The 22,329-nt window shown below is 39.2% G+C and overlaps 1 protein-coding gene across 2 annotated transcripts in view; it reads left to right on the top strand.

The window, feature by feature from the left end:
- Nucleotides 1-8,507, top strand: part of rpa1 (replication protein A1) — a 34,531-nt gene extending 26,024 nt beyond the window's left edge. For both annotated transcript variants that reach the window (XM_085379273.1, XM_085379272.1), the window contains exons 14-17: nt 1,789-1,965; nt 3,032-3,139; nt 3,430-3,516; nt 7,755-8,507. In XM_085379273.1, coding sequence (XP_085235399.1) covers nt 1,789-1,965; nt 3,032-3,139; nt 3,430-3,516; nt 7,755-7,862 — 480 coding nt within the window. In that variant the 3' untranslated portion in view covers nt 7,863-8,507. The remainder of the gene's footprint in view (nt 1-1,788; nt 1,966-3,031; nt 3,140-3,429; nt 3,517-7,754) is intronic.
- The last annotated feature ends 13,822 nt before the right edge of the window (nt 8,508-22,329 follow it).

The raw sequence follows: 22,329 nt of genomic DNA, 5'->3' as shown, positions 1-22,329 counted from the left end.
TTTGTAATGTAATTCCTTGCCCTCAAATAGGTAAAGTAATATATGTTCAATTTCCTCGTTTTTTTCATCAGTGCTGTTGAGGGAAATGGAGCTCAGTGAGGTGTATAAATTCTCCAAAATGGATAATGTGACCTGTGCTGAGATCTTAATTTGTGTAGTTTAACATAATTTAACACATTAGTAATCATCACAGTATGATGAAAACGCCCCATAAAACTGGGACAATTAATAGATGCAAGCAGTTATGAGGGGATCAATGAGAACAAGTTTGAGACTGTAAGGATTGATATTCTGGCTACGTGGAAGCTTAGGAAAGCAAGGAAATGCTTCAGACAAAGTACAGGAGTGAGACTGTTAAATAAAATATACTTTGTTTAAGGAGTAATTGTGTTTTAAATAGTGAGCATAAGTCAATTAGTAACTTGTTGATGGATTTAATCTTTCTAACATTTTTAACACAAATATTCAGCCAATTTCAGGTGAATTTCTTTTGGGCACATGATGAGGCTCTGTTTTGACAAATGAGGTTTGTCCGGTCTTTAACCCTCTGAGGCATCCTATACATAAGGGCATGGGGTCAGGCTTTCAAGGCCGCACCCAGAGAACTTTGTTGCAATTAATTGTTGCCGTCACAAAGTCTTTGTGTGCCACAACCTCAAGTTTCCACATTGCCCCTCTGCCCTTTCTGACAGCAAGTGGTCACCCTCCACTTGTTGGCTTGACATCCCATTTGTAAAAGCCAGTGACAGGGCCAAAAAAACAAGTTCTTCTGCCCTGTTCCTACTGGTCTGTCACACGTTAATTAAAGAGGTATTTACTTGATTAATTGGAGCTCTTGGAAAACTAGTAGAGGTTGGTGTCAGGGTTATATTTTTGCTCAATCAAAATAGTCAAGGGTTTAAAAAAAGAAAGCTTAGACATTTGCTGTGTGTTGAAACAAGATTTGTTTCCCCCGTATTTTCTCCCTGTCATTTACCTCATTCCTAAGGGCAAGTGACATTAAGTAACAATTGTCCTTGAGCTGGAAGTTAATTGAGGTGATTGTATGTCATGTAATAGCCATGGTCAGTATGAACAGAAGAGCAGTTTAAAAATCATATTTTTATTGCACTTTGCTCTTGTTTGTATTTAAGTTAACCAAGTTATTACAGACATTTTCATGGTTTTCTGACATCTGACTTGAACATTATCAGACATGGAAGGTCAGTTGCTTTGCCAAGGCACAGTTATTCATCCTTCATCAAACCATAGAAAAGCCAGACTTATGTTATGACAGGCTATTCTGAGGTTAGTATGAGGTGGGAGACTCTCCAAAAACAGTCAGCTTTTGGACTGCAACAAAGACGGAGAATAAAAGGACAACTAGAAACTAGAACTGTCAGGAGATTTGTTTCCATCGACTATGGCAAATGTCACTTGGTTGATGTTTTCCATGACAACAAAGAAAACTTCCTGGAAGCTGTTTACATGCAGCATGTTTCTCAAGTTTGAATCCGTGGAAAAGCAGCAGCTCCCTCAATAGTTGGCATTTGTGTTGCCATTAGCATTCTGGTTGGCAGTGTTGGTTATGCATCTGCTCCTTAAATGATAATAAGTTTATTTCTGACTATTCGCATATATCACTGCATAGTCCCAAAAATGCCATCTTAATATTAATTTTATCCTGTTTCTATTTTGGTTTGCATTAGTCAACATCCACAACACAAAGGTCATGAGAGTGAGACGTGATGAGTATGTCACAGTTACAATGTTTATACTTTTTTTTTTTTTTTGGGGTCTTTTGTTTAGGCTGACTACTACACCTGTGTAGCTACGATTGTGTTTCTGCGCAAGGAAAACTGTCTTTATCAGGCCTGCCCGAGCCAAGACTGCAACAAAAAAGTGGTTGACCAGCAGAATGGCATGTTTCGGTGTGAGAAGTGTGACAAGGAATTCCCCAACTTCAAGTACCGCCTCATCCTCTCTGTAAGTGATTCAGCATGGGTCCCCCGAAAAGCTTCTGGCAGTCTTTTCTTTCTTTCTTTTTCTTTTTAAGCGATGGCATCCACTTGCAGAAACATATATGCCCATGCACACATTGAAAGATCGTTTTCGTTGAATCCTGAGTCAATGATTCTTCTAATACGTCTAATAAATAATCTAATAATACATCTAATAAACTACCAGGCATCAGATTGGTGAAGATTTTGTAAATTACATGTCATGTACAAGGAGGAGAACAGTGCAATGCAAAAGACTGCTGCAACTGTCACGAAGGTCTATCTGTAGCTCGACTGCAAAAAAATGTATTAAATCAGGTCTAATATGAAGTCCACTAACTAAAACTAGCACGTCACAAGTCTGCCACAACTGTGCACAGTCATTTGAAAGCGAGCTTCAAAGAACAATCAAATTGCTTCCAGCGAAAATGTTGTAGCTTTTTTTTTTTTTTTTTTTTTTAAAAGCCCATCCCTACCTTTATATTGCCTATTATATCCTGGGGCTCAATCCAATCCACCCCTTTTATGGCTCTCTCTGTGTTTAAACATATTCCCAATCTGCTCTTTGTGATTAAATTTAGAGATGTATAAATCCCATTCTGCAGTTTCTGTGACGCAGTGTAATGAAGACACATGTTGTATTCCCATTTTGCGTGGTTAGTTACGTTGGGTTAATTGCAGCAGCTTTCCCGTCGGCATTACCATTTTACACAAAACACAGACATGAATGCAAACAAACTGCATTTTTAAGTATAAAAGACAAACTCGGTGAGCAACAAGCAGTGAGAGGCATGCATCTGAAATAGGCTGGTTTTGTTTCGTACCACTCACCAGTTGACTTATAATTATTATTATTATTATTATGCTCAAGCTTTAGCTTAACCTGTGTGCGCGCGCGCTTTTGTGTTTGTGTCACACTTGCCGGGAGTACATAGGCTATCCACTAACTGTTACATTTTGTGAAAGGGTGTTTGTTTGATATAAGCCAGGCTACTCTGGTCAATAGTTGTTTATGCATTTAACTTTTTTTTTCCCCCCTTTATTACCGTCAGGCCAACATTGCAGATTATGGGGACAACCAGTGGGTGACTTGCTTCCAGGAGAGTGCAGAGGCTATCCTGGGCCAGAATGCAGCTTACCTGGGGCAGCTCAAGGACTCGGTGAGGCTTTCTCTGCTGAATGTAATACTTTCCTCAGGGAACGACCAGGGCAGAGCTAAACTTTAAGCTTCATGCTCCCCAAACATGCACACACATACGTTTCTGTAGACAAATGCAAATATGTCTGAAACCTGTGGTGCTTTGTTTCTTCTATTTATAATTACTTAGAAAAATCAAAGCTTTTTGTTTGTTTGTTTTGTCAGACACTTACTTTCCTTTGCACTCAAGACTGTTTGATGAAACTGGCTTTTGATTAAAGGATTATATCTGAACTTTTACTTAAAATTCAGAATGAAGCTGCCTTCGATGAGGTCTTCCAGCATGCCAACTTCAACACTTTTGTCTTCCGCAACAGAGTGAAGCTGGAAACGTATAATGTAAGTAAAAATTTTGTGGTAGTGTGAAAAAATGCCCAGGGTTTTGTCGCTGCAGCACAGTGTCAGACAGACCACATGCATTTAGAGAGAAAAAAAGAAATCTTGAGAAAAATGAGGCCGTGTCTCTGCGTCCCTGAACTACTGAAACTTCACAGCGGGAACATAAGAGGTTCTGGTTGTTTTTGTTGTTCTTCTTTTTAACATGGGAGAGTTTTCCCATTTTGACTGGCAGAACTGCGTCTTAAAAAAAAAAAAAAAAGAGAAGCCGTCAGTGTTTGTCCTGGGATGCTGCTCATTTTCAGTGGCTTTGTGAAGGATGCACACACAGATTAGCTGCGGTCAGTATTTCCTGTAGGCCACACAGATAGAGGTTTGTTTTGAGGGAAGCACATAAAAGAATTGATTGGGCTGGGACTCTGAGCAGGAAGTCTGGAGCCAAGCCAGAGACTGCATCCGCCTTCAACACACAAAAAAGGGCCACTGTGTCTGTCACATTCAGCTCAGCATCCTAACTGCCAATGGCACTGCTACAAGCATGTATTGGCTTCTGTCTCCAAACCCCATATTCCTTCAACAGAGACACCTGCAACCCCTCTTTGAGTTTATTTTCTACTTCTCAGCGCTACAATCCAGCCATTGTGTCATGCTCTCACACATTGTTGTGTACTTTGATTTATAGGCTTGATGTGGGACAAAGCAGGTTCTTAACAGTTGATAACAGTCCGCTGTAACACAGTGTGACTTGCATATTGACCGGACCCCTCTAAAGAGCATCATCAGAATATTTTAGGGAATTACACTCTTCGTTTTAACTGAATGAAGTTCCCCCGTAAGGAGTGTAATAAAATTACCTTCTGTAATGCCAGTAAGACAGTGAAACACACCATCAGCACATTTAAAGGTCAGTCTAGCTATATCACATGTTAGAATAGAATCCATCACATTTTTAGCCAAATACACAGATGCGATGCAGTGCAATTATTCAAATTAAACTTAAGAAGGTAATCAAGCACTGGCAATTTAGATAATTATTGGATTGTTTCAGCAATTAAGGACTTATTAAGTATCGTTGCCATCATATCCTTTGTATTTTATAATGCTGGTTAAAGAAAATGAAAAGTTTCATCTCATACTGTAGGAAATCCTTTCCCATTTTATTGCTATTTTTTTATTACATCTTTCTCCTTTTATTTTAATTTTTTTTAACTGGTACAAAAAATTATTTTTTTTTAAATGTATATGTACAACAAAGTAGAGCGCCTTCTCTGATTATCACACTATTTAATGGTTGTACAGTTAAAACAGAGTGTGAAGGAGATATGTTTGGAATTAACGATGCGAACAAACTCAAATTAGAATGAAACTCATACTAAAATAAAAAACAAAGACAGGGTTGTGGGATGTTGCTGGTGTCAAAGTCAAAACCTGAGGTTGCCATTATTAATCTCATTGAACTACATTTCTATGCATAAGGTCTTAAATAAATGATATTATTGTCCTTTTAAGCGCAGTATGGGGGCTGTGTAATACTATGATTAATTGGTGAAACTTCTTAATTATATTTATCATGCAAAAAATGTTATGCATAATTTAATTTAATGTAAATCTGTAGATTAAATACTTTGATCAATTGTTTATTTGACCTCATAAATATTTCAAGTCAGTACTTGACCTTTTACTTGCCTGGAACCAAGTAGCTCTAGAGTTTTTATTGTAGCTTTTCTCCCACATTGATCACTACTATTCCAGTTTTAAATAGAAATAGCTGGATTTGAAGGGATATCTCCCTTATTTTGCCCTCATGAGTTCTGTCTGATGGGATGTGGTCCTCTCTTATCACACACTTTGGGGCTTTAGTGCAAGGTGAGGGGTGTGAGTTTAGAGGGGAGCCAAGTGGTTTCTGGCACTGATTGGTCTCAGCACAGCAGGCTTTTTACTCCACCACTCCAAACTGGATGAGTTGCACTCATCCATTTTCCAGTCTGGAAGGAACTACTGGTATAACACTCCCAGGATAAACAGACTGTATATAAAAGGACATATCTACCATGATGTCAACTGTTGGTAGTTGAAGTTCAGTCTGTCACCTGAGGGACATTGCATGCACATAGTAAAAACTTGCCAATCACAAAGTAGCCCTGGAGTAAAGCAAATGAATTGCCCAGTCTTGCACTATGTGAGACTACGTGACTCTTATGGGGACAAAAAGAGCATAATGTTGTAATAAATAGGACTGAAGTCTTTCTAGGAAAGCGTTTACTGGGGTTGTAGGTGAGCAGTGCACTTGTTCTCCTATAGTAATCTCTTCACAGTACATGACTTTTCTCCTAGCCAGATGAGTCGCCCCTGCTGGTTTTTGGAGAGAGTGAAGGTTTTACACACTTTGCATTGGTTTTAAGAGTGGAAAGCTGTGTCCACCTTTTTATGTGGGATACGTGGAGTGTGTTCATTAGCCTTCAATTTTTGTTACAGTTTAGGCAGAACTGGTACAACTGCTTTGTGTTTAATTGATGAACTTTACTTTTCGTGATAATTAAATAAAACACCCATATTTATATCTGAACTTCTTGCTTTTAGCATTTGTGAAATTTGGCCTTCCTGTGCTAAAATGTGCACCGTGCAGGGCTCCCCTAGGTCTTCTGCCCTGATTCTAACATCAATTTCCATTCATATGATTAAATTTGAGCAGTTTGAGGTCGCTTTATATTTGTCTGCATATTTCACTTACAAAAAAAACCAAGCATTAAGATCTAAAAGGATTTATTTTTTCTTAAAGAATTGGGTTCATATCCAAAGAAAAATGGTTTACTTTTCACCCACTTAAGCAACAGATGATCAGCGGAGACAAAAGGAGTGTAACCACTGTTTAAATGCAGAGAGTAATAGCCCTGGTAGAACGGCCTTCCCCTGTCTAGACAGCTATGGAGATGTCTAAGGCTTTAAATGTTCGACTCTGTCTTTCATTGGTAATTAATTACCGTATTTCCCGGACTACAAAGCGCACCTAAATATTAGCCGCACAAGCTAAAATCAGGGGAAAATCCTGTTTTGTACATACATTAGCCGCACCTGACTAAAAGCCGCAGGTGTTTCAATGTTGACTTATCATATGTAAGAGAATATGCACAAAGGGAATTGTCAGGAAAGAGATGGCTGTTTGGAGACACACCCCTTTTATTAATATTTTGAAAAACAAGTTATGGGTACATATTTGCACATGTAGTACATAACAGTAACCTACAGCACACCAGAAAAATAGATTCGGACTACCTTTTAGGCTCAGGTGCAGTGACACGGCTGTAACAAGAAGAAAAGTCAGTCATTCACCATCTTTCTCTTCTTCCTGCGCTCTAAAACCACCAAAGTCCTCTTCTCCAATGTCGGATACAAACAGGCTCAGGATGGCTTCGTCATCCACTCTCCGCTTCTTTCCTTCGTTATCACTTTCAAAACCAAAGAAATCCTCGTTGTCAGTGTCAGAGTCGAACACCCTCAGAAGGGCCGTGGCGGTGTCCTCCTCTCCATCATGCAGCAGTCCAGCCCTTCAAAATCCGTTGGTGATCGTGGATGTTTTCACACTTTTCCACGCTGTCAGAATCCACCGGTGGAGTTGGGCATAACTTGCTTTTCGCAAGTTTATCGCCGCTCGTCATCCATGCCTCCCGCTGAATGCGTAGCGCTACTTTGAAGTTTGTTTTTCGCGCTACTTCGTACGGCACTACGTTGCCTGGCGGACGGACATGTGACTAACATACCACTCTTGAACCCCGATCCTTCCGCCAGGCAACGTAGTGCCGTACAACAGCGGAACAAACAAAACAAATCGTCTTATGATATCACAAAAATCATGGAAAATCCATAGAAAAGCCGCACCTGACTAAAAGCCGCAGGGTTCAAAGCTTGTGCAAAAAGTAGCGGCTTATAGCCCGACAATTACGGTATATTACATAATGATTTTTAGTCGTTAGGAAAATCTTGTTGAAAACATTTACCATGGGATAAATGCCAAAGTCCAAATGGCTCTATATATTTATACAGCCATTTGGAGATATATCTATCTATATCGATAGAGACAGATATATATTGATCTGTCTGTCTTTGTTGTATAGATGGATATCTATATATGATATAGAGAAATGGAGATATATATATGTGTATATGTACATACATCTATCTGTTGGACTTGATTTTTTTTTTTTATGCCATTTCTCATATGAATGTCATTTTCTTTCTGACAGGATGAATCGAGGATTAAAGCTACAGTGATGGATGTAAAGCCTGTTGATCATAAAGAGTATAGCAAGAGGTTGATCCTGAACATAAGGAAACTGGCGGCTAACCACTAGGAACCTTTGACAAGTGTTCTAGTTTTGTTTGTCCTTGCAAATCTTTCATTTTCTGTACAAAAAAAAGGCTGTCACTGTGTTGTAGTTTTTGCTTACCAATCAGCTAGGTCAAAATGATCTTTTGGTACTCTTTGTCCTTTTGTCATGATGATATAAAAAGGATCTTTTCTTTTTTTGTTATTATATGAAGTCAGAAGAGAGAGTGGGTCAGTAAGGCACAAAAGAAGAAATCACCACAGTGTCTGTCTTAAGTAAGCCACCTGTTTATGTGTATACTGTGGTCATGTGGAGGTGGTAGCTGCTTTTAAGCAGAAAACCAGCAAAGTAGCAAGCACTCCTTTTCACCCTCTGACGTGCACTTAGAATGGCAGGGCTGGACCTGCGCATGCCAGATAAGACCATTTGCTTTCCCACTCTTTCTTTTTTTTATTTTATTTTTTCCTCCTCCGACTCTCACATACTTGCAAACATAAGCACATACACACATGTACAGTGTGGGCCTAATGGGAAATGTACTACGTTCTGTTTTGTGTTAAGTAGAGACATATTTGTGTCCACTGTGTGTTTCACAGATTCTGTAGTTTTGTTTATTTGTGATAATTATCAGTCGGAATAAAGATATTTGTAATCACGTTAAAAAAAAAAGTGTATTCCTGTTAAGTATTGTGCATAATTAATGCAAAACAATAGTGCTTGGAACACCTGATCCTGGGCTGAACCCCCCCCCCCCCCCCCCCCCCCCCCCCCCCCATTTTTCTCGTTTTTTTTTTTTTTTTTATTTGTTTTTTTTTTAAATAGTAAACATCAATAATGTGTGCGCCCCCCGCCCCCAGTGTGCATTCAGGGGATTTATGCGAGAGCTGGTGCACAATGCCCTCAATCTCCAAAGGTTTTGCTCAGATGTGCAACAGATTCCCTGCAAACTTCACTTTCATGTTCTATTAAAGCAGAACATCAGTGAGGCTGCACCTTCCCATTTTTCTTGTGATAACATCTAGTTTCTGTTGATCGTTTCTGTTGCCTGTAGTGTGTTGAAATGGATTCGACCTGTCTTTAAATGGTAAGGAAAGGTAAGTTTTACTTGGAGGGGAAACATGCTTGGAGACATGGATTAGGTTTACTATAACCAGACCCCTCCATTTCTTTCCAGGTAGCCTTTTAAAAAACAAAACAAAAAAAAAACTCTATTCCTTTTCATTTCAGTTATTAGTGCTTTTCTAGATGTTGCAGTACATTCAGAGTATTTTCAGAGCAACACAACTTGGATGTAGTGTCAGATGGTGTCAAATATAGACAGTAATGCTTTATTCTGTTTAGTCTACCAAACACAAAGACATTGGGGCTTTTAAGGCATCCAAACTGATTTTTGTTTTTTATTCATGTGCTTGTGCACTACTGTTGAGGATGAGGTTTGTAGATCTTGCAGCATCTCTGGAGACTTTGTTGTGGTGAGGTGGCATTGTCCTTGTTTACATCTGCTGCCCCATAAGCTTTTGTGAAAAAGGAGAACTTGTTATGTTATTGGCTAAAGTAAAATAACCAGGTAATTTAATTCTCACACCTGTTTTCAAGTTGAGATGATTACATAGTTCCAGGCAAAAAAACAAAACGTAAAACATCGTAATCTGTTTATAACTGGATTTCTTACTTATTAGACTGATAACACAAAGTGGACTGAATTAGATTCGTTACCCAAGAATAAGCTGCAGTTGCAGCTTTATTAGCAGTGGGTGAGTATGGCTGGGCAAAACGTTTGTGACCGATAATCAGTCAAAAGACCCATTTCTGGTTCGAACAGCTCCATCGGGCACAGTTTAAAAACTTTTTAAAATGGCGAGATGGCGCATCAGTATAGTTCACGGCTTTCTTCCCAGGACTCTGTACAGTACACTGAAAATGTAAGTTTGTACCAGATATAAATTTAAGCTTAGCACCCTAGTAAAGGCCATTTTGTATCAAAGATAATTGCATTTAAATAATTAACCTACCTACTGACTTTGGCAGAAGCAACAACTTAATTTCAATCACAAAATGTTTTTAGTTAATCTCTATCATGCAGTGTGCAAAAAGCAAATTGCTGAGGGTAATGATCCCAGCAACTGGTCTTGTTCAATGCCCTGGAGACGCCTTGAATAATAGAGCAGTAAGATAAACTTGTCTGTCATTGTGTAAATTAGTTAATATAAATTAGCTTTATTTTTGTTTACCCTTCAGCTTATTCTAATAAGTAGTCTGTTTTATTGAGAAAGCTTACTGTTGTTTTACTATAAATGAATGCAGTTTCTTTTTGATGACCCTGCTTTGACAGGGTTCATCCATCAACTGTTAAATAACAAATGGTTACTGTATTTGTCTCATTTCTCTGGTAGATGTTTGCATTGTAGTCCATTTATACAGTTTAACTGAAAGGACTGCTAGCGGTGTTGAAAACGAGTTGCTTGTCAGCAGTTTGAACTCTTCCCAGTTTAAAAAAACACATTTAAGAAGGTGAAATTAAATTATATGAAAACTCATCAAATCAACTGTTGTTACAGGACTTGATTGCCAACTAAACAATGTGTGCAATTACCCCTGTGAACATCATAATCAAACTCAAGGTGATCATTTGGTTGTAGAAATTAGAGCTCATAATGTAAAATACTGAGTGGGACAAGCTATTAACTACTGCCAACCCTTATGGCTTTGTCTTGTAATTTCAAAATTTACATTCAACCCAAATCTAAATTTTATTTACAAACTTGGCACTAGTATTATTTTATCACAATATCTACGGAATAAACTAAAAGCTTGAGTCTGTCTTCATATCATAGTCGGGTATTTACACAAAGCACTAAGGATGGGATTTTGGCAACAGTCAGTATGGGGCTTCCAACAGGTGAATCCAGCCATCGCCTTTGGACTGGGATAAATTAGAATTGCAGTAGTGAATAATAATAAATATTTATTTATTGCCATATGCATTAGTTTAAAAATGCATCTGATTATATTATACTCGCTGCCAAAGGTATTTTGGCTTTTGGTGCAAGGATGTCACACGGTTTCTGTCTATTCCTCCAAATGTGAGTAAAATATTCTGAAATGTAAATAATTTCCCTGAAAGCATAGCACACTTCTGTGATGTAGTGATTACACGATTATGACCAGTAGGCATGAGCATATTTCAGTAGTGCAGAATAAAATGGATCAGTCTTATTAACGTTGTGCTCTGTGCCAAACACCACTGGGCATGTGTGTTGCTGAGTTATGAAGAAAGTATTCTTGTTGCCCCAACTTACACCAGGCATAGTACATATTGGCGAACCACAGGCGGTGCTGCTGATGAGCCATTGATTGCTTCTTTGTTGTGCTCATTTATTTCATCGAGGTGTTTATAGGGTTGACATTTTCTGTGTCAGTGCTGGAAAATATAATTTATAGGTTTACATGTCCCCTTAAAGAATGACACGAATTTAATTCTGATTACAACTGCCAATAAGATGGAGCACCTAAGGCACCTTGTAATGCTTGATGACTCCTGGGCTGTTGCTGGTTGCCTTTCTACCTCTGCAAATATTTTGATCTTTATTTTATGTCATAAATTTTAAAGATTAAATGCTACAGAGTCCTTTTTTTTTTTTTAATTTTTTTTTGCATAAGAGCAATTTTTTTAGGAACAATGTTGTTTTTGTCCCGGTTGTGGAACATTGGACTCTTTTCATCCTCTTGAGGATATTCAAGGGTGTGTGGGAGTTTGCCCAACCAGTCTATGTGTTTGGTGAAAAAGTAGAATGAATGGATGGAGTGTGGTTTCAAAGCTGTACGATGTCTAAAGAAAACCCAGTAAAGACTTCTGAAAACAGATTATTAGTGCTATTTCCCTCTCTATGCTGCAGATCTTTATCCAGGTCTGCATCTAAAGAAGCTCCATCTTCATCCAGAACCCATCTCACCATTCCCAATTGTTATTCCCCCTCCCAACATCAGGGAGCATCTGAATCAAGACAGAGATTTTTCAACAGCTTCACACCTTAGGATGAACCCTTTTACCCCTTACCCATCCTCCTGAACCATCCTATATCCCTACAACTATGTAGACTTTGTGACACACACACACACACCAACTTTCACCTACACGATCACCCGACTTCTCCACCTATACAACTTTGCACACTGCATTGTAAACTTTGTGCATAATTAGACTACCCATCTCCATTTCAAATACACAACCCTGTTCACTATGTGAATATTCATCTTGCATTGTGTACATTGTGTATTATCAAGTGGATATACTGCTGTTTTTCAGTCTTTGGGAAACAGCATTTCATTGTTGACTATGGATGCAGGAGTAATGGCAATAGGGTTCAGTTCAATAATACTCCATGATTTGCTCATCTGGTAAATTTGTAATACATTGTTATAGATAACTGTGTTATATGTCGATTTGTTTACATAACGGCTTGAGGAAAAAAAAATCTGAGTTGTTGCCTCAGTGTCTGCTTTAACATAAATACAAACAAAAGCCATTTTGTGAGTGGGATCGATTAATCCTATGGAAAAATGTATTCCTGCAATGCACTGATTTCAGTACAGGCATTTAATGTGTTTCTGGTAGTCTGTATTTCAGCTTCCTGATTGTGGAATCGGTCCAGACATTATGGAGTGCATGGTCACTTAGAATACACATAGACTACAGGGTCTTTTTTTAAAATGAGAATATGTTGTATATCAATAAGTTATTGTTTTTATCAACAGCCTCAGCCTTGGCCTTTCCCAGTCTGCTGTTTATTCGCTTTTATCGCCACTACTGCTTGTTTGGACCAGCAGGTTGAGACTGTGGAATGCAGGAGAGCCTGTGGCACTGACATTAAGAAGATGTATGGGCGGTAGGAGGACCCCTTGGGTACTGCTGTAATGAATGGGAGTTAGCAGTGTGTGTGTTTCTTATGATTCATGAGTCTTGTTGCCTTCCTGGTGCACGGGTGTCCTTTCCTGGGACCGGTGGAAGGCTGTGTTTGTATTTGAGCGTGCAGCAGTCCAGACTAGTCTTGGGACCTGTTGACCAAACACAAGTAGCACTGTCTCAGCATGGCTATTTTTAAAAAAAATTTTTCCTGACTGGCCACTTGGAGAACTGTGATTGTACGAGAGAGGGAATACTTCTGCCAGGATTTGTGTTCAGTCTTCAAATAGGGTGCAGAAAATTACACTGACAGTCAAAATGTCTGGCAGGTGGAAAGCCGATCGTTACAATAATTGTTGCAATCAAATAAAGTAATAATCCACTGTTGTTCTGAAAAGCAGAGCAGATTGAATCTGTAGATACAATTGTGTCTTGGGCCCCAATCCTGTTTCCACTTTAATTGGATTTGGGTATAGATAAAGTTCTGCTTGTCTTCACAAGCACTAGATTATAAGGCCGAGCAGTGAGTTTGTATTGTTTTCTGCAGTGACTCCTCATCATTGTCAGGATCCTGGAAAATGCACTTTACTTTGATTCAATTTCAGTGAATCCTTTTCATTTCTGTGGTCCGTTTTTCTCACACAAATATTCTCAACAGAATTGCAGACTGCGGACACATCTGTTTTGTAAATTCTCCAGAGCACGGTAGCATCATCTAGTTTGGGTTTTATAGTTTTGGTCTCTATAATTTTGTCTGGCAAAATCTTTCAGGAGACTGCTTGCAACATGTAAGTGATAATGATTGGATACTTCAGAGCTGAGTATTGGGCGATTTGGTATGTGTGAAGGATGCTGTCTGCGTCATTAAAAATTAATGTTATATAGATGAATTGTAAGGTGCTTACTTTCCTCTGACTTTGTGTCCCCAGTTCCACACAGATTTCTCTCAATTTATTCACTTGTTTTGAACAACTTTGAACAACACTTTTCACACCTACGGGTTGTGAATGCATTAGCTGCAAACAGCTCTGCTCTCCAACACAGTCAAGAATGGGTCACTCAACAGAGACAAAGCTTGCCAGGCTGTATAGTATATCATTGTGCTTTCATCAGTCCCTGCAATTTAAAACCACTCTGCAATGTTAATAAATTATTACATGACGACATTTGTTTAATTCTCTTTTTTTTTTTTTTTCAAGAAGCCATCAAAGTACATTGGGCAGTTGTAATTTACTAGGTTACATCTGAATAATACTGTAAGCCTAATCTCTTTATATTTTCTAGGAAAATGGGAAATGGATACAGTGATTTATCGAAACATGCGAACATACATGGAATTACACTATGTAAGGCAAAACCAGAGTTTTTACAATACAAGCTTGAAAATCAATATTTGGTATTAAACATTATCTTCAACACAGCCTGAACCATTTTGTCATTTCTTTAATCTTATAGACTGATTAAAGACAGCTCTTTATTGGATGTTGGCTGCCTTTTGTCCTTTCCTCTACCAAAATGATCCCACAATCCCTCCCAATGTTGAGGTCTGAGCTTTGGGGAGGCCAATCCATGACTGATAGTGTTCCACTGTATGTTTTTCTATTCAGGTATGCTTTTTACTGTACTGGCAGTGTGTTTTGGATCATTGTAATGCTGAAAAATGAAGTTTCTGACTGTATCTGACTGTACTTTGCTGGATTCATAGTTCCATCAATTTTTGACAAGATCCCCAACAGAACTGGCTGAAATGCCACCCCAAACCATGATAGAGCCTCCACTCTGCTTATGCCAGTATAGTCCACCTCAGCTGTTTCGGTTTCTTTTCATTACGAATGGCTGATACAATTCCTGATGACCCTTCAGTTGATCCGTCTACTGGTTACTAAAGGGTCAGGTGCATCTCTCAGGTCTTGTGACTGATCTTTGCTGGATTCCCCCCCCCCCCCCCATTTTATAAGGACGTGACTTCCAAATACAGTTCATATGTTGTAAATAGCTCTTCTTTTGTCCTCCACTTGTCCACATTCTTGAGGGACACACAGCACACCCTGCTGAGGTTTGCCAAGTTTCCAGGAAACGGCTCTTAGGGAATCACCTTGGTAGGAAAATATTATTTTGTGACTGTAAAACTGTAATCTTTCAGAAATTTAACTTCTTAAAAAGATGTGTTTTGTGACAGGTTGTTAGTAACAAAGGTTCCTTGCTATGTGTAGGAGCAACATTGGTTCATCTCTTGAGTTGGCTACATTTTTTTCTGAATAATTTAAAGACCTTCAGAGAATCTAAGACCACAATAAAAATCAGAAGAAAGTCTGGCTCCTTTAAAGAAAATATATAAAGAAATGAGGTATGGTTAGCCTGAATAGTGACAAAAAGAAAGATGGGAAACATATTTTCAGAAATAATTAGAAAAGGCACTCACTTTCTGTCAAGACCTCAGCTACATTGATTTGTTTGTCAGTAAATCTTATCATTGAGTGGCTGACTTCCTTGGCTGTTTTTTTTTTTAATGATCCTTTAAGGTTTGTTATGCAATCTCTCAACATAATTACTGAGGGTACAAAATATATCTTCTGTTTCTTCAAATAGGAACCCACTTGAGAATATCTGATGTGTTTAAAGCAGCAACATTTTGATATAATTACTGTTTTTGGCTTTCTTTCCATATGTGTTAGGAGAGACAGTGGTGATGTGGGGTGGGATTGTCCTGTCAGTCATTTTATATTTATTTATTCTTGTCTTTTCTTGAAGGGAAGGTATCAGCACCACAGGGGCATTTTGAATCATGCCAGTATATTTTCCATCTACTCATTACATTGAAGCAGGAAAAAAGGAAAAAAATAAATAAAAGAAAAATACATCAAAGACTCTGAGCGTCACTGGAATTACTATTCTAGTATGGTTTCCAGTTTCAAAATAACTTTGAAGTTTCATGTTGCTCTTTTGTAAAACTCACAAAGGAACTGACATGCCATGCACTGGTCTTCATTCTGTATGTACAGGTGCTGGTGACCTTGTCTCGGCTCTCTTTAATTGGATGACCCACTACTTTGAATAAGGGCTTCTCATCAGTGAATATCGAGGAGTGGTATCATCTCAGAGTTCATTGAAGTGTCAAGATAACAAGTGATTAGACAGGCCAAGGAGAAGTGTTGGAGCCTGTCAGAGGCTGTCTAACCGCAGTGAGAACGTACTGCGTGTGGGTCTGTTGTCTTCCCTCTGGAAACACTTGTCTCCTTGAATAAACTCCGATGGCATTGTAAACAGTAATTTACTGTGATGCCAGTACTGTAAAGTCCAGTTCTTGGATACTTATACGTCATCACTACATCCACCTTCTCCATTCAGCCCCTTTTCTCCATCTCTCGCTGCTTCCATTTTCCATCCTTTCCAGCTTCTATACAGGGACATGTCCCTGTGGAGTAGGAATTGGACAGGCCTTTTAGTTACGTAACTGGTTCCTCCTTATGCTGCTTTTGTGCCTCACTTTCCCTTCCTTTCTTTTCTTCTCTCTAATTTTCACTCTTTCATGCACTGGGACTTTAATTGTTAAGAAATGCTGCTGCCTTCAGGCTTGAGTGTGTGACCTCTACTCTGTCCCTTTGTGTGCGTCTGCATGTGCTTTGAGGACACGCAAGCTGGAGAAAGGGGATTCTACATGACTTCAAACTCACTCAGTCCCATCCTCTATGCTTCTTTCCTCATCTCTGTACTTTCTATATTTATAGAATTCCTCAGTGTGGAGATTCACTTTTAGCATTTCCTGTGTTTATTTTTTTATTTTTCTATTTTATTTTATTTTTTTATTTTCTCTTACATTGTTATCTTTTCTCAATATCTGTCCTTGGTCACATTATCACCTCAGTGCAGTGGGAGTCCAAGTGGAACTCATGCATTCAAAGATGTTTGTTTGATGCTTGTTGAGAAAACAAAATTTGTTTGCTCCTCTGTGTCTCTCCGGGATGCAGATTATATCTCCATGTCAAGTAGGCTAGGCCAAACGGACCCACTGAGTGGAGGCCGTAGCCTCGGGCCCTGCTACAATATGTCTCGGTAGTCTGTCCCTCTGGATGCTTAGGATGATGCACCGTGGTGACAGAGTAATTTTTCTCCTGTATCTGCACTGTGCTCCATATTCGCAAATCTCTTTGTTGTTGGCAGATGCTAAACCGGATCAGCCAGAGGGACACAGTTGGAGGGACAACTAGAAAGCAAGGCAAAATTGGCTTATTTACTTACTTACTTGTCAGTGGAGCCTTCTCCTGTTTCTGGGATAAGATGAAAAAAGTAGGAGTCAGGGAGAGCGACTTTGCTGTCTCGGGAGCTGACAGAATGCCTGCACAGGCAGCTTTGCACACTTCCTGCAGGAGATGATATTTTGACATCTTTTTACAACCCCCTTGAAGACAAGGCTGAAACTGAAGAAACCCTTTACTATCTGAAAGCGATGGAAAAGGAGTGTTGGCAATGAATGAAGGCTTGAGTTAAATGAATAAAGAAAATCCTCTTGAAAATCTCAGTTTTTTTCTCCTTTTCTTTAAAATGTGTTGTTCTGTTTATGACTGTCTCATTTAAAGCATTCCTACAAAAATGTGCTGTCTTGGGCTTATTACCGAGAGGATGCATGTCTTCGCAGTTAGTGAAGTGAAATGCCACACCATATCATGCAAACTTAACAAATAGACCTCTACAAAGAGACATTGAGAAACTAGTTTGGTGAAATAATCTTTTTACTGTGAGATCCTTGTAATATTCATTTGTGAAGGACACACAAAAAAAACATTTCTGTGTCACATACCGTGGCGTCAGCTCTTTTGTCAAAGAGAGATCAATGCAGAAGAAGCAGAGCTGATAATTTAGAGGTCTTGACAAGATCAGTGACTCTTGTTTGTGTTTCTGGCAGGGGACTTTGGAAGTGTAGTCTGCTCTTTCTGTGGCTGAGCCTCACATTATTATGTGTGGGGAAAAAAGAGAAGATACTGAACTGCACACACACTACCCAGCTGTCAAGGTGTTTCACTTTCTGCCCTGCCAACTCGGTGGCTTTAATTCAGCAAATACCCTGCAGCTATCATTTCACATCATTACTTACAAGCCATTGTGCCTTGTGTTTGACTAATAAAACCAACAAACTGAAAATATGGGTTACAAGAGAAGCCATGGGATGCTTTATGACAACCATTAATGAGGAAACATTAAGGTAATGTGCAGCATTACTGTGAAGAGCTATAATTAAACAAGAACTTCCAATGCCAACTGTGTGTCTTGTCTGCGAAGCTCCAGGCCATGCATGCATGTCTGTAGTGTGGTAGATAACACTGCTGTGTGGGTGGGAACATCTCCTCAGGCCAGTAGTAGCCTCAGCTAGCAGTCATTGTTTTTTGCCTAATTGAGGTGTTGATTTGGCCAAGCAGCAACATATATGTTTCCTTACTGGTGCTCGACTTTCATGGTGAGGTATCCGTTGGGGGACATTTAATGGTCTGTGTGTCTGGGCAGTATCTGGACTGTTTATCTCATCAGCCACTGCACCACTGAGCCACACAGGGAATGTAACAAAAGTAGATGAGCAGAGGGAAATGTTACATTGGAACCTGCGGGTACATCTTTGACTGGGAGCGGTGCTGGAAGCTTTACAGAAGAAAGCAATGTGGCGGGATTGTGTGATACTGGGCCTTACTCACAGGCTTCAAAGTCAGGTGGAGAGATGTTTGGGTCAACATCTAAATCCCTTCTTTCATGCCTGTCAGTTCTGGAATCAACAACAACCCCTTAAGACGGGGGTTTACACTGTGTATAAAGACAGAGGGCCTGCCACTGGCCCCTGCCATGTTGTATAACCGGAGTTATCCTGATAAAGAATAAGCCCACCAGGAGAAATGCTTCAGTCACTGATGATTCTGTTTGACTGCCTTTCTGTTTACAGTGCAGTAAAAAAAAAAAAAAGCTTCATGTCAGAGGGAAGGATGGACAGTTTCCAAAAGCAAGTCAAAATGAAGCAAAAAAAAAAAAAAAATTAAGTGTGAGGGAAATACATTTTGTATTTTGTAAAACATTTTATGTACTGCATAATACAATATATGTGAATTTTAATTAAGATGGTATTGGTAAAAAGGTTGGTTAGTTATTATATTGTCAAATTCTGTCTTCATATTTTCCATCCATCCATTCTCTTCCACTTATACAGTTCAGCGTCACAGAGGGTCTGGAGACTATTTTAGCTGTCATAGGTCAAGAGGCGGGGTACACCCTGGACAGGCTGCCAATCTGCTCCAGGGTTAAGACATATAGAGACAGACAACCATTCACAATCGCACTAACACCCACGATCAATTTAGAATTGGCAATTAACCTAACCCCCACGCATGTCTTTGGATTGTGGGAGGAAGCCAGAATACCCAGAATCCACACACACATGAGGAAATGCAAACTCCTCTCAGACGAGCCCCAGACTGGATTTGAACTTGCTGTAACCGCTGTACCACTGTGCCACCCTTCATTTTCTAAACATTTTCTTTTATAGCAGGACTTTGTAGGTCATTTGTTCTTGCACTTGACAACACATGCTGTAGTTGCTGAATTCAACTAACTTCAAAAATGAATCTTTTTAAGTGCATCATATATAATTAGTCTTCTCAGCATTGTATTATTTTTGCTTTTGTGTAGCAAAATCTGAAATTGGAACTTGAACTTTTAAGTCTGATAATGATGCAGGTGGATACCTCTCTTTTGTTCTCGATTGTGCATCTTCAACATTGCTGATCACCTTGTCAGACACACAACACGGTGGCACCACAAAGGACCATCCTCTCCTCTTTCCTTTTCACCCTCTGCACCACAGACTTCAGCCACTGCACAGAGACCTGCCATCTTCAGAAGTTTTCTGATGACTCTGCGGTGGTTGGATGCATCAGGGTGATTAGGTGGAGTACCAGGCTGTGGGTGACTCCTATGACACGTTGTGTGAGCAGAATCATCAGCAGCTCAACGTGACAAAGACCAAAGAACTGACCGTGGACTTCAGGAAACCTGTGACCCGTTTCAATCCAGGGGGTCGATGTGGACATTATTGAAAACTATATATGCCTCGAAATACACATTATTAATAAACTGAGCTCTGGAAGAGCCAGAGTCATCTCTATTATCTGAGGCTGCTGAGGTCTTTTAACAATACTCAGGATTTTCTATGATTCTGTTGTGGCCAGTGCCATCCTCTATGCTGTTACATGCTGGGGTAGCAGGTTGAGGGTTGCAGATGCCAACAGACTTTATAAACTGATCTGCAATGGCAGTAATGTTGTGGAGATGGAGCTGGACTCCCTTAAGGTGTCAAGAGGTGGATGTTGTCTAAGAAAAGGATGATGTTGGATAACACCTCCCACCCATTTCATGACATGCTGGTCAGTCACAGGAGCACGTTCAGTGAGAGACTGAGGTTACCCAAATGCACCACTGAACGACACAGGAAATCATTCCTGTCTGTGGCCATCTCCCTGTACAACTCTTCCATATAATGCACAGTACACAGTGCAGTAGTTGCACCATTTTTGGACATCCTATGGAGCAACCGTAACCACATAATTTCCTTAGGGATTAATCAAGTATTCTGATTCTGATTTACAGATGATTCAGATAAAGACATCGCATTCGAAGAATCCTGAGATGAACTTTTTCTGTTACAGCAAAGATGGTGTCAGAAATATAAATTTATGCACTCTTTAGCACTGTTGGCTCATTGTCAGAAAGTTCTTGGTTAAAATCCCAACAGGGGCCTCCTGTTGCGAAGTTTGTATGCGTCTCCGTGTGCCCGTGTGGATTTATTCTAGGTACTTTGATTTCCACCCACAGTCCAAACACATGCATGTTAGGTTAATTGTGGATTATAAATTACCCGTGGATATAAGGTAAATCAATTTGATGAAGTGTACAGAATCAAAGCACAGCATGAATGTGTGTTTAAAATGTCATGTGTAGCCGAAAGCACTTTGAGTGCTCAGTAAAGTAAAGTGTATTTTATTAGATGGACTGGTTTGTTCATGCATTTTCTTTTTCTTTCTTTTTTGTCCTAGTGACCGTTGAAATGAATTACTTAGCTTCAAAATAGCTGCCCAGTGGTAAGTCTTGCTTCGTCAAGGACTTTTATTCAGCTAGGGACGTTTGTTCATTTATTCCAAAACGCACCCACTGTGAGTCATGTAACATTTTCTGTGGTAAAATGGGGTTGAAGCTGGAGTACCTCCACCCACTTTGCAACTCCAATTGTTCTCTCTGAGATGTGAAAAACTTGCTTTTGTTATTCTTATTGTTACTGTTCTTACATTGTGAGGCAAATATATATTTAAGACTAGATGATTCCAGGAGACTCCAACTTTGGCATTATCTGCATGCTTTGTCAAATAACAGCCAGATTCAACTAACGACATGCTAACTACATAGTATTATTATTGGTTTATGGTGAAAAAATACAAATGATTCATTCAATTGCATGTCAAGTATGGAAGTGCCAGTGCAAGTTTCCAAACATTTTAAAAGGATGACTTGCCAGATGGTTCTGAAAAACAAACCATCTGGTGCGTCAGGTTAAATCTCCAGTGGTTTACTTCTCACCTTGCAGGAGTGTTGTACAGGTACACGGTGACATCACTACTTGGTGTGTTTACAACACAGTAAATCACCTTTCTGATCACACCCAGCTGTAATGCTGATATGAAGTTAGTAAGCCATTAAAGTTTCAGCCAGAGATACTTTTTCAAAAAATTATGAGCAGACACACCTCACTATTGTTCTTAAAAATAGCATGTATCTATTTTAGCAACTTACTAATAATCAGTAATTAGTTTTGCATATTTAGGTGTATATGTAAGAAAACTATTATGATGTAATGCTGTACAAGTATGTCAAACTGAGCTTCAGCAATTCATTTCGAAGCTGGTGGAGAAAAGCACCTTTTAAACTCTAGAATAATCTTACTTCAAAGCTAATTTGAATGTGCACAGTGTGCAGGCCTATTATTGTGACACTCTATCGACAGACTTTGCAGTGAACAGACAATGTTATTCAAAAGAGAATGGTTTAAAATAAAGCAGTTCACAGCGAGGTCTCTAGATTAAACAGTGTAACCCAGACAGTGTTTTTGCACACTGATGCTCAGTTTGAATTTTACCATCATTTTTTTGAGCACCACAAACATAATTCCATTCAACTCCATTAGTCTAGGGTGAAGCATAAATCTGAGCAGTAAACATCTTAAAACCTGGGTGTAATAAAAGAAAGAGTGTCTGCATGGTTAGGCACTGCAAAGAGTAACCTGAAAAAATGTTTCTTCTTTTCTTTTTTTGATTTGGTGAACTGACCCCGATGAAAAGAAGTAATCAGAAAAGCAGCAAAAAAGTCTTTTGAGGAGGTCTTTCAATGTTTTATCCACCTTTTTATATGCACGTTGACAAAATGCATGAACACGTTTGAGCGTGGCATATTGAAGTGCCATCCAGCACGACACTGCTGCAGAATACAGCCTCAAAAATGACAAAGAGTTAATTCTGCTACTACAGAGCCAAGAAAAATGATTTATATGAGGAGCAATTACAT

This window comes from Rhamphochromis longiceps, linkage group LG14 (assembly GCF_057381845.1).
Source record: "Rhamphochromis longiceps isolate RC_006_pf linkage group LG14, R_longiceps_female_GT1.1, whole genome shotgun sequence".
NCBI lineage: Eukaryota > Metazoa > Chordata > Actinopteri > Cichliformes > Cichlidae > Rhamphochromis > Rhamphochromis longiceps.
The sequence above is the reverse complement of the archived record's forward strand: the minus strand, read 5'-3'. Positions and strand labels throughout refer to the sequence as shown.